The sequence below is a fragment of the Typopeltis vanoorti genome, chromosome 2 (genome assembly GCF_054136105.1).
Source record: "Typopeltis vanoorti isolate ZY-2024b chromosome 2, IOZ_Tvanoo_1.0, whole genome shotgun sequence".
Lineage (NCBI taxonomy): Eukaryota > Metazoa > Arthropoda > Arachnida > Uropygi > Thelyphonidae > Typopeltis > Typopeltis vanoorti.
This window is the reverse complement of record NC_143550.1, coordinates 180,205,871-180,223,829: the sequence shown is the minus strand read 5'-3', so window position 1 is coordinate 180,223,829 and position 17,959 is coordinate 180,205,871. Positions and strand designations below refer to the sequence as shown.

General features: G+C 34.8%; 1 protein-coding gene across 2 annotated transcripts in view; it reads left to right on the top strand.

The window, feature by feature from the left end:
* Set2 (SET domain containing 2) overlaps nt 1–17,959 on the top strand; it is a 552,532-nt gene that overhangs the window by 148,871 nt on the left and 385,702 nt on the right. For both annotated transcript variants that reach the window (XM_090414077.1, XM_090414085.1), the window contains one exon: nt 1,623–1,674. In XM_090414077.1, coding sequence (XP_090270203.1) covers nt 1,623–1,674 — 52 coding nt within the window. The remainder of the gene's footprint in view (nt 1–1,622; nt 1,675–17,959) is intronic.

Sequence of the window (17,959 nt, the reverse complement as noted above, 5' to 3'; positions counted from 1 at the left end):
CGCCCCAGAGGAAGACCAAGATATAGGTGGATTGATATGGTACAAAGTGCCTTAGACGATAGAAATATAAGATCTGATAATGTTGGAGTCTTGACAAGTAACAGACTGATTTGGAGGAAAATTGTAGATAGGAAATTAATAATATGTAATTTTTTTCATGTAGTACTATCATATCCTGTACACCCCTTGAGGGTACATGGCAGGAATATGATGATGATGACGACGACCTGTTCTAAGATCTTGTTATCTATTACTATTTGTTATCTTTGTTAACTTCTTGTTATCTTTTATTGAAGATGGTAAATTAAATACAGAAATAGACAACAATATTAGTAAAGCTGGTATGGTAGGAGGTCATCTAGATTAATTTTTATGGAATAAGAAACAAATTAGTCAAAACATTAAATTAGCTATGTACAAGATGTTGTTTCACTTGATCAAACACTGGAGACCTCTGATAAGAGTTCTGAGAAAGATTAGCATTGTGTACAGATGGTATTAATGGCAGTATCACATTAAAATTCAGGATATTGGGAAAGAAGTTGCTATTGTTAGCATTCAGGAATCTGTTAGTAGAGCTAATTTCAAGTGGTATGTCACTTGAATAGAATTTGAGAGGAAAGATTAACAAAACAAATGTTCTTTGGCAGGTTGTCAGGGAAAAAACCCAGAGCAAGATCAAAATGGATTGATACAGTAAAAAAGTGCCTTAAAAGACAAAAATATAAAATCTGGTATTGGAATCTTAACAGATTAATTTGGAGGAAAATTGTTGATTAGAAGTTAGTACTAGTGTGACTTTTTCATGTATTACTATCATAATTATCCTATAAACCCCCAGAGTTTATAGGATAATAGGATAGGAAAGTTTATAGGAAGCATATCAGGAATTTGATGGTGATGATGATATATTGTATCAGTTGTTCAGTTGCATATATAAATAAGATAAGCAATCACCTATATATACAATTCATTAAAACACTCAGATTAATTGGTAATTACTAAAATACTCAGTGCTCATCTGATCTTACGTTATGGGTTGTAAAACAAACATCTTGTCTTGAGCAATGCCCTGTCATATAAGAAAATAATTAAATATCTACCAAATTTCTTCTAAATTAAATATAAGCTTAACTTGACCTAACCAAATGCAAACTAAACTGAACATAACACAATCTATAAAGCAGTATTGGAATATTTTAACAGCAATGAGTTTATCTTTTATGGAACTCTCATAATCTTCCTAATAGTTTAAAATTTTCTCCAAATATTATTGGAGAAAAATTTAAACTATTAGAAAAGGGGGAAAAAAAGCTGAAAAAAAAGCTTTGGAGGCTTCTTTTTGGAAAAAGAAGCCTCCAAAGATAGAAATTGCAGAGCTGATGCTAATTATAACATATTTGGCATTATATAATAATGAAATGAATGTATTAATCAAATGAGTTGAACGTTGCAGGCCATTTTATTTCAGAACTGTTATGCAGTTGTGTATATTTTATTACCTGTTTTATTGCTGACTTAAAAGATTGTGTTTATTTGTATTTATCTTAAAATGATAAATTGGAAATATAATTTTTATATAATTAAAAGTATTTTAGTAAAGAAATTTTTCCTTCCTCTAGTGGTTCACGTTGTGCAAATGGAGAATCTTGTACTAATAGAAGGTTTCAAAAGGTAAATGAGTAATTAGTTGTGCTTTTGTAAAGTGCTTTTGAAATATATTCAGGAATATGCATATGATTTATCTTTTAATTAAAAATCTTTTAACCTGTTCAGGACTTGGGCTAGTCATTACTAATACCATGTTCCAGCATAAAGATATGTGCAAATTCATATGGAGAGAGAGAGAGAGAGAGGACACAAGAAATAACTCATTGTGTGTTCTTGATAGCAACTTTTTTCTGGTGGAAAGGTTTTGTTGTATATTATTATTATTCAAGAAAATAATGAAAGAGTTTGAAAACAAAAACCAAACCCTGGAATACACTAGTTATACGTTGGTTTTTCATAACAGTATTACTTAGGAAATTACCAATGTAATTATATCAATTACAAAAATCTTTTAATTAATACTTACAAAATATTTTGAGAAGGTCAGATTGCTATCATTAGGAAACAAAGAACAAATTAATATGTGCAAGAGGAATCAGAAACAAGAAAGATAAGTCCTAATATAGTGCTCCCTAGTGGGCTGAGATAGGTGTTAGCTGTTGTGCTGAAGTTCTCAGGATACGTGTTTTCCTAATTCGAGGCAGTTTTATAAATATAGTTGCCGCAAATCTTGGAATCACCTTTCCATAGAACTTCAGCTTAACAGACAAGAACACCCATCAAGGGGGCACTATTTTAGTACTTTAGACTGATCTTTGTTGTTTCTGCTTTTGGCAAAGTCAAATTGCTATCATCAGGGAACAAACTGATGTAGTGTCTATTGGCACATATCAGAAGTAGGAATGATCACCATTTAGTTTTGAGCTGAATAAAATTAAAATCATAATGAAAAAGTGCATAAGAAAGTGTTAAAAAAAAGATTGAAAGTTGAACCGCTTTCAGAGGTAAATTGTAGACTCATTTAGTTCCTTTTATTGAAGAAAACGTTTTGCCATTGCAGTATGAACAGGATGGCCAAAGTGTTTCAAAGTGATGGGGGGGATTTAATTCCAGTCTCACCCAAAAGAATGTGGCTACTGTCAGAAAGTCACGCCCAATAAAATTTAACTAATAACCATATGCACGAGGGCATTTGGGCATTTATGAATTTTTGTTTTATTAGTGACGCACTATTTTCTTTAAGAAAGATACATATGTGTATACTTTAAATGAAAAATATTCCATTACAATTAAATAGAGTTTTATTCAATGATTTTCATATGTTTTGTTTGAAAATAACTTATTGTTCATATCAGGTTTTCACGTCCAGAACCATTCTTCTATTTTTTCATATGCATTGTACAGGGAAACCTCGCTTAACGCGAATTCGATATATGCGATAATCAGTTAGCGAGATTGAGTGAAATGATACTATTTCCCCCTTTAAGTGAGTGATTAATCAGTTACTGTGATTTTTTTACTTTATGTGAAATTTTTTGTCGCCAAGCTGTAGCAAGTGGGAAAGCTGAAAGTCATTAAGAGACACGAAAGTGGCGCTAGTAATACAATGATTGTGCGAGACCTGGGATACAGTGAGTCTACAGTTTGGACTATATCAAATAAGAGCAAAGAACAAGGAAAAGTTGGTACTGCTTCTTTAAGCATGCAGATCACTCGAAATAGAAGCCATCTAATGATCAAGATGGAGCATCTTCTATCACTCTGGATTGAGGATTATAACCAAGAAAGAATATCTCTTGGTACAAGGAATATTCCAGCAAAAGCTCTCAATATTTTTACCTCATTGAAACAGACCAAATTTCAAAATTTGGTCTGTTTCAATGAGGTAAAAATTTCAAAATTTGGTCTGTTTCAATGAGGTAAAAATATTGAGATTGGACTGGACTGCATAATGTAAGAATAACTGGGGAATCTGCTAGTGCTGATAAAGATTCTGTGGCAAAGTTTCCTGAAGAACTGCAAAGCATAATTCAGGAGTGTGTGATTATGACGATCGACAAATACTCAACATTGACGAAGTTGGTCTCTTTTGGAAGACCAACAAAAACTTTCCTAACTAAAATTGAAGCATCTCAACCAGGATACAAAGGATCTAAATGTCATCTTAGCTTTTTATTAGGAAGCAATAAACCCCTAGTTTATGTTAGTTTATTGTGCACAAAATCCAAGATTAACATTATTGAAGAAAGAAGCACTAATTTCCAATAATTCTGAAGGTTGACTATTTTTTTTTCAGAAACTCTGTAATTAATCGGGTTTTCTTTATTTACTTTGCCATCGTGAGTTTCTGTTTTGAATATTACTAGTGTAAAGGGATGTTATGTGTCTGTATAGCAAAGGGAACGTTTCCAACAGCGTTGAAAAGAAAGAAGAGGATGGAAATGCTTCCTCGGAGATCCTGTTTTGACTAGATCTTTGTATAATTCTTCATATCGTGTCATACATGACTTCAGTTCACATTTGAACTGTTCAGCTCATTCAGTATTTGGATCATGTGTAAGAAAATGACTTTGACCAATTTACTAGACATTTGAAGCTGTTGTTTAATTAATCCTGCAGTGAGTCGAACCTCTTCATTATCATCATCTTCATCACCTTTTTCATCAAGATTCTCAAGAACAGCTTCTATTATTTTGTCATCACTAACAGCCTTGTCAACCATCAATTCTTCAATATCTGCAGATGAAAAATCATCAAATCCTTCTGCCAACTGCATGTGCTAATCTGATGATATTGGAATATTCAGTCATATGCAAAGTACAGTGTTTTTCTTTTTCACACATTCTGGCCATGTAGCTTTCCAGCATGCATTTAAAGTTGATGGTTTCAATTCTGATAATGCCAGCTTAGCAAGTTTGATGCAATCCAAAATAGAAAATTTCTTTAACACATCAATACCTGTCAGTAAATTATTTTAATCTAATTTATCCAAAATATATTGGAATGTTCTTATGTAATAAGTTTTGAAGGTAGCAATCACACCTTGGTTTAGTGGTTGCATTAAGGATGTTGTATTAGGTGGCAGAAAACAGAATTCCACATTTGGGTGTTCTAAAACAGGATGGCCAGAATCAATATAATCAATAAAACTTTAAAGCCCAGATTTTTTTTTTCATCAAATGGCATTTAACTTCTGAAACAAAACATTGATGGAACCATTCATTAAAAATTTCTTTTGTAACCCAACCTTTTTTGTTTGTCTTCCATTTCACTGGTAACATGTTAAAATCCACACCTTTCATTGCCCAGGGACAAATAAAGTAATGGTTTTAATATATGATCTCTTGAAGCATTGCTACAAAATAATAGTCAAACAATCCTTAGCTGCTTTAAAGCCACCAAATTTTTTTGTGATTTCACTATATAAGTTCTACTTGATCTTTTTTTTTCAAAAAAAGATTGGTCTCATCTGCATTCCAAACTTGATCAGGAGTGTAGCCACCATTTTCAATAATTTTGGATAGTTTTGAAAGAAATTCACTACTACCAACATTTGCAGATGCAGCTTCTCCTTTTATTTGTACGTTATGAAGCACGTATCTTTTGAGAAATTTTGTAAGCCAACCTGTGCTTGCAGAAGAATCACAATTGTTGTTTGATGTTATTGGATCCTTTTCCTGAATCTGTTTGTACAACCATAATGCTTGTTTGATGACATTTCCATCTAAAGGTATTCCTTTTTTGTGAGCAATTTTCTGTCCACATCACTAGGGCCTTTTCCATCTTCACTTTTATGTCTCTGGTGTACAATGACGACTTGCCATCTAATTTTGTTCCATAAAGAACAAATTTTCTAATGGTCTCTTCATTTTTCTTAATCATTCTCACTGTAGCTTCATTCAATCCAAAATATTTCCCTAAGGATGTTGAACCTTCTCCAGCTACTAAACTATATAAAATTTGGATCTTAGTTTCTGAAGAAATAGCTTTTCTTCTTCTGTCTAACTGAATTATTTGACATCTTTGTGTGATTAATGGGGTAATGAAAATATCTGAAAATAATCTATAATTAATTTTACTAATTTGATGGTACACATACTATCAAATTATGTATTTAATGCATACCTGTATAACTCTATTGCACAAACAAAACTTTCATGAACAAAATACAAGACACGCAAACATGTTGAATTGAAAAAAAAAAATGATTGTTTAGCAAACAGCTTACAGCTTAACTCCTTCCAAGCAGTGTTATGTAGGTGCGCCTCCCATAATGGGCCAACTTAACTTCGAGGAATCATCATAGCACCCTTCTACTTCCAGGAACCAGCAGCAAGTGAATATAATGGATCATCTGTCAGCTTGAACTTCTGGGAATCATAATTACAAAAATAAATTTTTTTGTTGCCACCACAATTGTCTACATTCTATAGCCTGGAGTAATCCCTGATATTTAAAGCATCAAGGGGTTTCCCAAAATTCAAGTTTAAGTACATATGTACCATTCTAAATGATAATTATAATGGAAATACCCTTTTTTTAACAGAACCAAATTCAAACAGAAATTTTAAAAATAAGCACCATTTGAAATGTGCTAAATCAAAATATACTGCATAAAAATAGAATTGCTTTTGTTTTCAAAATCGTGTAAAAAGAGTATCTTTATAACTGTATCTTCCTTACCTTTGATTTAACCTAAACCACTACCACCTGTAAAAGCTGATGGTGGTTTAGAAATATGGACATGCCCAAAACTGTCTGTTATGGTTTTCATCATCTGTACCTAACATGTCACAAAATTGAATGGTAATAAATCATGCTCTGCGCACACAAAAACCCTTCAAACTCCTATGCATGCCAGAGGGTGTGGACAGATAGAAAGGAGATATAAATTACAATATATTTGAATGGTATGGTCTTGTTTGCTTCAATTTGGAATTGTATTATCTAATTTGTTTTCATTCTTTAAGCATCTAAAATTTGTGAAAAATCGAAAAAAATAATGGCAAGAGCATCACTTAAAGCTTACAGAATCATCCATAGATAAAATAGATACTATTCCACTGAGGTAAAAGAAAACCCACTGCAGGCGATGGCAGGTTTTGAAAACAAACCTATCTTGCATTAATACTGTGAGCAACATTTCTAGATTATCTTTTTTAAGCCACTTCAGACCTTCAATTAGCAGGATAGCGATGTTAACATTAGGTGATAAATTAATTTTTCATTTAAAAGTTAACCATGAATTTTTATTGTACACTTATTTTTTTAATTCACTTAAAAATGAATGATTATTGTGTAATGCAGCATTCATCAGCATTATGAATATCTACACAGATATTCATACCATTTATCAGTTTTTGGGAAACAGTGGATTGCCCTTTCTCTCACAGAATTTAAGGGGAAAATTTACAACATTTGTATGCTATAAAAGAAAACTTGATATCCTAACAACACATTTTAAAAATTATAAATTGCTTAATATATATATATTGTTTATTACTCTTATGATTTCAAAATATGATACTGTGATATATACAGTGACTATGTCTCGAATTACAAAAATTGACAGAACAATCATATTCATCCATAAATGACTCAGGCTAAAGAAGGCAAAGAGGTTGATTATTTTTTTATAGGGTATTACTTTTAGACTTCTAGCAGCAAGGCAGGGATGATAAAAATTTACTTTGTGTATTAGAGTTCTTCCTATAGATGGGAGAAGTTTAATAACTTCAGTGACAAAAGGAATTAATGTTATTTGTTTAGTTAATATAGCAGGTAATTTATTATGGTATATTAACAGCACAAGCAATTTTTTAATTGATTTATTATTGAAGCGTAATGGTTATTCAGGAATCTCCACAGTGTCATTTTTGCATATCTAAAGGGGGTGGGGATTCCTGTTGATATCTATCTTTGCTATTTCTGTCAGTTAAAGTGTTCAGATTCAGCCCCCCCCCTTTTTTTTTTTTTTTTGCAGCTTCTAAAGAGAGGTTGAAAAGATAATTATTCAAGTAAACTATTCATGTATGATGATGATAAAGATAGCTTAGAGTAGTGGTCGATATCGACTCCCAGGAGTCGATATAACATTGTTAGGGGTCGATTCTGGCTTAGGGGTTGATAGAAAAATATAAGACATCATTGTATGGGTAATATTTAATTCGGTTAACTTGGATTACCTCCATCCTGAATGACAATGCAATTAAGAGTGAATCATGGGAACAGTGACATGAATAGGACCTGTAAGATGGAGCAAGGTCATGAAAATAGTTATAGAGGCCAATCAAGTAGGCCATACCAATAAACAGATGTTGGTGGTTCCTGCCCGGCTGGCGCGGCAGGGGTGAAATTGCAACACGTGCACGGTTTTTATTTACTTATACTTACACATATTCGATCCCAGTCTCATTTTTGCGTATCGACATACAAATGAGCATTAATGTTCTCAAATTCATCAACATGCATATTATAATGCAATCGTTATTCATTCATTCACAAACTAAACTTCTCTATGTTGAAGAGTTGAGCAGGACTGGTAGTAATACCAGTATTTTATTAATACCAGTATATTAATATCACTAGTAATACCAGTGATATTACTAGTGATAGTAGTAGTAATAGTAATATAATAATATATACTATATTATACATACAAGAAACACTGTAACTATAAAATAAACAATCTAAAAACTCACTACGTAATAGTAAATAGAGGGGGTCGATAAAAAGTCAAAAAACTCTTGAAGGGGGGTCTACGGTCAAAGAAGTTTGGCGACCCCTGGCTTTGAGCAACAAAATTTAGAGGGAATTGTCCCAATGATGACAGAGAATGGTGATTATCCTATTAGAGAAGAAGTAGAAAGAGCCATCTTAAGATCAAAAACAGAAAGGAAAAAAAAAAAAAAAAACCCAGAAATTGACAATATCCCATGAGAACTACTTAATTATTACCCCGTTTTTAGAGCACTTCACAAAATTTGCCAGTAGGTGTGGAACACTGAGATCTGGCAAAAGGCTGGTGCAGTTATATTGTTGTTCCAATTCAAAAAAAAGAGCAAAAATACAATAATTTTAGGACAGTTAGCCTCATCAGCCATCCAAGCAAAATATTTTTGGCATCTTACTCCCACATATTGAATCAAAAATGGAACCTAATTTTTCAGACTTCAGTCTGGATTTAGAAAGAACAGGATCACAATTGTACATATATTTACGCTCGCTCCATATCATTGGAGAAAAATATGTAGAACATTGCTAATGTGCCATAATTTTATTGATCAACAAGAAAGCCTTTGATTCTGTTTGGCATGATGCCCTTTGGAAAATTCTGCAATATTATGGAATAGAGAGTAAAATGTCTTTTGAAAAATGATGGTTGAAATCAGTGGGTATAGCATTCCATTTGCTGTGGAGCGTGGAGTGAGATGAGTACAAATTTCTGCTTCCTCGAATATGTTGTAAATGAAGCCCTGGAGTGCTGTGATATTGGATAGAAGGAAGAAAAATAAACTATCTAAAGTTTCCTGATGATATTGATCTTCTAGCAGAAAACAAATCAGATCTTCAGGAGATCACAAGAAAATTAGTTTATACTCTTAAAAAATATGGCTTAACCATAAGTACCCAAAAATCAAAAATAATGATAAACATCTGTGCTTCTGAACCAAGAAGGAAGTGCTGTAGCAGAAACTGAAAAAAATCTTACTTGAATATACACCCATAGAAGAAGCTGATCAGTTTAAATGCCTAAGCAATATCTTTAATAAAGATCAGAATATTAGAACAAAAATTGAAAAAGCATCAACAGCAGTCCAAAAACTAAAACCACTTTTACAGATAACAAGCTTATAATTACAAACAGATAATGCTTTATTGATACTAGTTCATTCGGTACTTCTGTATGGAAGTGAAACTGGACTCTCCTAAAAGAAGATGAAAAAAAGAGGTTACTCATATTTAGTATCAATGCCTGGTGCTCCCCCAAGGAGTAACCTCCAAAGAGGTTACTCCTTGGGGGAGACCACACTCCTACCGGGTGCGGGTGGCGGATGGGGGAAACCCAAATGGGTTGCTCTGAATAAAGAATAAAGAGCCGTGGACCAAAGGATGTAGCAGAGGCATGGCAAGCTGGCTACATTATTATGCCCGTAACTTTCATGAGCAGGAGAAAGTACAAACCGAGATAGTGCTACTGCGTATGGGACAACTGACGCGCCTACTCAAAGGCCACATAGAGTAGGTGAGAAATCAGCAATGTGGTCAGCCAAGGATGTGAAACATGTAGCCACCCTCAACATAAGATCACTATACCGACCTGGAAAATTACAATTAGTCCAGGAAAATTTAAAAAGCCTGAAATGGAGTATTTTAGGTTTATCAGAGACACATTGGTGCGGAGATGGATTCATGGGTTTACCAGAAGGAAGACTGTACTTCTCAGGAAGAAAAGATAACATACACAGAGAAGGAGTTGCATTACTAATTGAAAAGAAACTCACACACTCAGTAATTGAAATAAACCCAATGTCTCCTAGAATAATAACAGCCAAACTTCAAGCAAAAGAAAAAGGTCAAACAATTAAAATAATCCAAATATATGCACCAGACAGTAACCATTCAGAGGAAGAAATAGAAAATTTCTATGAAGAACTACAACAGGAAATAGATAATCCCAAAAATAGAGAACTCATGATAGTGATGGGAGATTTTAATGCTAAAATAGGACAGTTCACAGCAGACAAAAAAGACGTGAAGGGGAAATTTGGATACGGAGAGCTTAACGACAGAGGAGAACAATTACTCCACTTCTGTAAATCAAACGATCTAATGATTACAAACACATTGTTCTATCAACGCCCTAATAGTAAATATACCTGGACATCCCGAGATGGTAATATAAAGAACTGCATAGACTATATCATCATAAACAAACAATGGAAAAGATCAGTAAATAATGTACAAACATTAAGAAGTTTTGATTTTGACACTGACCATGAAATATTAACTGCCAAAGTGAAGATAAAATTCAACAGGAAAAATAATATCAGAAAAGAAGAAGAAAACATCAACCTATCAAAACTAAAAGATAGCTCAAGCAGAAGTCGATTTTTAGAACAGATGTGCTTGAAATTAAAACCCTCCATCTTACAGAACAGCGGAAAATACTGGGAAGAAGGAAAAGAAACAGTGCTATCAATTGCAAAAGACACTAGGTTCCAAACCCAAAATAAACAAACAGTGGATAACCCAAGAAATCATAGATCCCATAGAAGAGAAAAGAGAGGCCAAGATACTTGTAAACCAACAAAACAATGAAGAGAATAGAGAAAAATACAGAGCAATAAAAAATAAAGTTGATAACCTATGCAAAAAAGCCAAAGAAAAATGGTTAGAAGAAAAAGCTAAGAAATGCCAAGAAGCATACCAACAAAATTACCTAAAAGTCTTCCATGATACTGTAAGAGAAATTACAAAGGAATTCTCAGCAAAAGCAGTAACAGTGATAAACAACAAGATGACTGAAACCGGGAATATTGAATATATAAGAAAAATCTGGTCACACCATTTTAAGACTATCTTCCACCAAGGAAACAAAACTACAATGCCAGCAATAGAAGAAAATAATGATCACCCAAAAATTTTATAAGAAGTTAGATATGCAATAAAACAGATGAAAAACAATAAAGCACCAGGCATTGATACTATCCCTACTGAACTGTGGTCATATGGAGGCAGCATATCAATAGAATATTTAACAACCCTATTCAATAAAATACTACAAACAGGAGAGATCCCAGATGACTGGAGAACTGGAAAGATCATCCCAATATACAAGAAAGGAGACAAAAGAGATTGCAGAAATTACAGACCAATCAATTTACTCCCTCATACCTATAAAATATTCATAAGAATTATACAAAATAGATTAAAAAACACCTACGAAGAAATGATAGGCATGGAACAAGCTGGTTTCCGAGGAAACTATTCAACAATAGACCAAATTTTCACATTGCACCAACTAGCAGAGCTCTCAGCTGGGAAGACCATAAAGAACTATATTGTTGTTTTGTGGACTTTAAACAAGCTTTCGATAACATCAACAGAGAAATCCTTCTCAAAATTCTACTAGAAAAAGCATACAGTTTCTGATAAAATATTACTCTAAGACAAATGCAATAATTAAAAAGGACACACTCACAACATTACCCATAGAGATCCAAAAAGGAGAAATGCAGGGATGCCCATTATCCCCATGCCTATTCAACATATATCTAGAAGAAGTTGTAAAGAAAGCGATAGACAATGAGCCTGGAATCAATGTCAATGGTTTAAACATAAATAATATCAAATATGCAAATGATCTCGTCCTTCTTGCAAGAACCCCAAATGAACTACAAAAGTTGATCAACAAGCTAAACGAAACCTGTAAAACATATGACATGACGATAAATATACAAAAGACAAAAGTGATGAAAATAGGGAGGAACAGAACTACCTTCTCAGCCACCCTAAATGGAGAACAAGTAGACAACTTCATATACCTTGGATCAAAACTAACAGAAACAATAGATGAACTCAAAACAATCAAACACAGAATAGCGATGGGATGGACCACCATGGGAAAATTACAGAAAATCTGGAAAACAAACAAGATATCTAAACAAGCCAAAATCAAATTATATGAAGCAATAATTATACCAACAGTCATCTATCGAGCAGAAGCGTGGACAGTTAAAAAAAGAGAGGAGAAAAAACTGCTGGCATTTGAAATGAAATGCTTAAGAAAAATAAACAGAACAAGTTGGATAGAAAAGAAAACAAACATCACAGTCAGACAAGAACTATTGTATAGAAAGACAATAATAGAAAAAATTAGAAAACAACAACTGAGATGGTTTGGACACACTGTACGCATGGATGCAGACAGACTTCCTAACGTCCTAATCAATACTTTTCCAACTGAAAAAAGAAGACCTGGAAGACCAAGAATTACCTGGCTGAAATTAATAAAGAACATCTCGGGATGCAGAACATATAAGGAACTTTTTCGAACAGCAAGGAATAGAGAAGACTGGAAGTTCCTGCTCAAGAGAAGACTCAACCTGTCTTAGACGGAAGAGAAGAAGACTCATATTTGAAATGAGGTACTATAGATGATTCCTAAGGATACCATATGCTGATTATGTCACAAATTTTGAACTAAGACAAAGAAGTTTTAGTTCTTTTGCCATTCCAAGAGAAAACCTGATTACCAAGATTCAAACGAAACAACTCATCTGGCTTGGTCATATCAGCAGATCTAATGGTTTCTCCAATGCAAGTTCTTGAAGGACATATCAGGAACTCAAAAAAGAGGTATACCCAGAATAAACAGGCTAGACAATATAAAAAAAAAAAAAAAAATGGACAGATGCTATACTTACAATGACTGAATGGAAAATTTCTACAAGGAATATTTCCTAATATGTACTTGATTGGCCTTTGTAGATTATAGGAAGAAGGAAAGATTGAAATATTTTGAACAGATTACCATGAGCAATATCAGGATAACTATAACTTAGTCAAGATAGTGATCATTACAGTAGTTTTTCTATGGGGAACTGCTATTAAGATTAACTTGTCAGTTATACTTGCCAAGAAATTATATTCTTATTTATAATCATAAAATTCGATGATTTATAATAATCGAATTTGCTTCTGTACAGGATATAATAGTACTGTATGAAAAATTTACATCATTACTAACTTCCTATCTATAATTTTCCTCCAAATCAGTCTGTTGCTTGTCAAGACTCCAACATTATCAGATCTTATATTTAAATCTTCTAAGGCACTTTTTACGGTTTTCTGTTTAAGTGACCATATCACCAGTGATTAATTCTGCTAACAATGTAAAGTTCTTTCCTAATTTTCTTGTGTTTAATATAATATTGCAATTGATGCCATCTGTTCATGCCCCTAAACTTTCTCAGGACTCATATCTGCGGTCTCCAGTCTTTGGTCACGTGTGTTTTACCTCTAACCCAGTTCTCAGATCCATAAGTTAAAATTGGTTTGAACACTGTCTTGTATACAGCTAATTTAGTGTTTTGACTAATTTCTCTCTTATTCAATATAAATTTATTCAGTTGATTTCCTACCATACCAGCTTTATTGATTCTGTTGTCTATTTCCATATTTAATTTACCATCTTCACTAAAAATCGTCCTAAGTAGCTGAAATATTTCATTTGTTCTATAGGCTTTCCATTCACAATGCAGTTGATATTGTCAATGCTTCTGCCTATTTTCACCCTTCCATGTGGGGCACCTGTTCGTGGTGGAGAGGACCTCCCAGTGATGGTACTGGCCCTTTTCATTCTTCCTCTTTTTCTTTGCTTTTCTTCCCGTATTATTTGCTCTACTTCTCCTGAGTCTTTTTCACTTTTTTCTTTTTACAGACCACCATCACTGGGATCCAACGCTGTGTTTGCCGTACGGTGCGACCCATGGACATCCGGAAAGGGGGATCCTGGTAGTCTTGCACTTCTTTGGCCCCTGCTTCGGCAAAAGGGGGTGGTCCTGGGTGGCCCAGCCAGGATCAATCGGCTAGTGGGCTTGCCTGTAAGGGTCAACGATGTTGCAGTAAGTCTCTCACCCCATGGTCCTGGGTCAGGTTCCTAGACCTGCTGCAGTGCCAGTATAGCGTCCAGGGTAGCCCTGGCATTCCACTCCTGAGCGCATTTGCTTGCCAGGTAGTGGGTGTCCATGTGTGGCTGGGTGGGAAGCTTTGGTGCAGAATTAAAAATTTCTTAAAATATGAATTCTTCACCCTTAAATGTTTCAGGGACCCTAACAAAGTCCCAGTCAAGTACTGATAATATAGACACAGCATATGGAAACAGAAGTAAGAAACAAAAGATATCGGATACTAACAAAAATGAATCAATCTTTTTAATAATTCTTGCAACAGGTGAAAAACCAATTGGGAAAATGTCACCCTTCTTTATCCAAAATGGTTTAGAAGGACTGGCAGGATCTCCCAAAAGTGTCAAGAAATTGCGTTCTGGTGATATCCTTGTGGAAACGATGTGCAAACAACATTCCAAGAAACTACTGAGAGCAACGACAATGGGTGGAATACAAATTGCAGTAACACCTCACAAAACACTCAATTCCAGTAGAGGAGTGATATCAGAATGGGATCTCCTTGAGGTTACTGATGAGGAGTTATGTTCAGAGCTTAAAGATCAAGGAGTGACGGGTGTGAGGCGCATCCTGATACGCAGGGATGGTCGCCTGGTCTCAACCAAGAACATCATCCTTACTTTTGATACACCTAGGCCTCCGACATCTGTAAAAGCAGGGTATCTCAGCTGTCCTGTTAGAATATATATCCCTAACCCACCGAGATGCTTTAAATGTCAATGGTATGGACATGCCTAAACTGCCTGTCATGGTTCTACTACCTGTGCTCGATGTGGTAGTAAAGAACATGAAAATAAATCTTGCTGTGAAAAAAAAGCTAAATGTGTCAACTGTCAGGGAGATCATCCAGCATACTCTCGTGCATGTCAGAAATGGAAAGATGAAAAAGAGATACAAAAAATAAAAACAGAACAAAACATTACATATCAGGATGCAAAAAGAAAGTTAGCCATCGTTACACCTGTTCTACGATCCTCTTATGCTGAAAAAGTAACAATTAAAAAAGTGCCAACAGCAACTCAAACATGTATGTCTATTCCACCATTTGATTATTTCACCATATCTGAACTTTACAATCGTAAGTGCTTCTTTGTTGAGCGCATTAATCACAAGACCTACGGCCTTACTCCAGAGACAACTTCAGAAATGGTTCCATTCAATGAAACTCATCTGTCAAAAAAATCATGGTGGAGACTTCACTCAAAGATAAACCACCAGACACTTGCACAGAAAAAATGGATACCTCGATACCCACTGAAAGCAAACTAAACATACCAACTGACCCTGACACATTTGATGTTTTGAACACTCTACCAGAGGAAGAGATGGACACTGGCCGTCCATACTTCCCTAAAACAGTAGATAAATATAAATATGATAAAGGTAAGCCCTCAACCTCTCGAAAACCAGTTGTCAATAAAATCAAAACAATAGGAAAATTTTTACAATGGAACTGTCGTGGGATCCATCAGAATATTGACGATATCAAGATGTTTGTTCCTGTAGACAGAAACAAACCTTTCTGTTTCTGTCTACAGGAAACTTACTTAAAACCCAATGAGGACCGTACCTTTAGGAATTTCAGTTGTACATAAGGATAGAACTGGAGATGGTCCTGCTCATGGAGAAGTAGCTATCCTAGTGGGCAGTCATACCCTTTCCATCAGGTCCAACTTAATACTTCTCTGGGAGCGGTAGTGATTCGCTTCTCTGTGGGATTCCTTATTACAGTATGTTCAATTTATTTACCACCAAATGCTGAGTTAAATGAAATTGATCTTGATAACCTTATCTCGCAACTGCCTGAACCCATACTTTTGATGGGTGACTTTAACGGTCACAATACTCTATGGGGTAGTGCCAACACTAATAGACGAGGACGAAGCATTGAAAAAATTCTTGATAATAATAACCTTTTCCTTCTAAATAATAAACTCAATACTTTCTTCCATATGCCTATCCACTCATATTCTGCAATTGATCTTACAATCTGTTCCCCTTCTATTCTTCCGCTGCTCATGTGGGACATTGAAGAGAACATATATGGAAATGATCAGTTTCCTGTTCTTTGTACAATGTCGTCACAGGAACCATGTTCACCCACATGGATACCTATATGGAAAATGGACCAGGCTGACTGGAACACTTTCTCTCATCTTGCAAAATTTAATGCTGATGCCATCAGTCAAACATTTATCAATGAAGCTGTAAAATATATAACAGAATGCATTGTCCAGGCAGCAACAACCTCCATCCCAAAATCATCATCTTGATTTCCAGTCTATCCAAAGCCTTGTTGGAACTCAGAATGTCAGGCAGCCAAAAAAGATCAACACAGAGCATGGAGCATATTTCGTAGATACCCCACCACATCAAATCTAATAACTTTCAAGCGTGCTTGAGCCAGAGCACGTTTTGTAAGACATCAGAGTCAAAAACAATCATGGATCCAATTTACTACATCAATTAATCAAATGGCCAGTCCAAAAATTGTATGGGATAAAATCCGGAAAATGAAAGGCAGATATAGTACACGTTGTTTGTCCACCTTAGACTATAATGGAAGTGTTCTTGCTGATCCCAAAGCTATTTCAGATACTTTAGGAGAAACTTTTGCTAAAGTCTCAGCAACAGCTTCATATTCTCCCGAATTTTTAATGCTGAAAGAGCAGCAAGAGAAACAAAGGCTTAATTTTTCTACCAACATTCTTCAGCCATATAATCAGCCATTTGTCAAGGAGGAACTAAAAAGAGCTCTCCTACAATCTCACCCTAGTGCAGTAGGACCTGATGACATCCATTATGAAATGATAAAACATCTACCATCATCTTCTATGGATCTTCTTCTCTTATTATACAATAGAATACTTGCAGAGGGAGAGTTTCCAAATTCTTGGCATAAGTCAATTGTCATTGCTATCCCAAAACCAGGAAAAGATCCAACACAAGCAAATAATTATTGACCCATTGCTCTGACTAGCTGTCTTTGTAAGATACTAGAGAAAATGGTTAATGCCAGACTTCTCTGGTATTTAGAAAGCAACAGTCTTCTTTCCAATACACAATGTGGTTTCCATAGACATCGATCAACTTTAGACCATTTAGTTTGGTTAGAAACATGTATAAGAGATGCATTTCTGAAGCGAGAACATCTTGTCTCGGTTGTTTTTTACATGGAAAAAGCTTATGACACAACCTGGAGATATGGAATATTAAAAGACCTATAACCTAGGTCTCAAAGGACACCTCCCTATATTTATTAAAAACTTTCTGTCCAAGGGAACTTTCCAAGTCGGAGTGGGAAGTATGCTATCTCAACCATATCTTCAAGAACAAGGTGTTCCCCAAGGCTCTGTCTTAAGTGTAACCCTTTTTGCTATTAAAATCAACTCAATCATTGAACAGCTTCCTCCCACTGTAGACAATGCTCTATATATTGATGACTTCACAATTTACTGTCACTCACGTAACATGAGGGTAATTGAAAGACAACTTCAGCAAGCAATTGATCATGCCTCTCTGTGGGCTCTTAATAATGGGTTTAGGTTTTCAACAGAAAAAAGTATCTGTGTACACTTCTGTCGAAAACGCACTCATCACCCAGATCCTGAACTGAGAATGGGATCTACTGTTATTCCAGTAACTACAGAAACCAAGTTCTTGGGACTCATTTTTGACAGAAAACTCACATTTCTAGCACACTTATACTTATACCT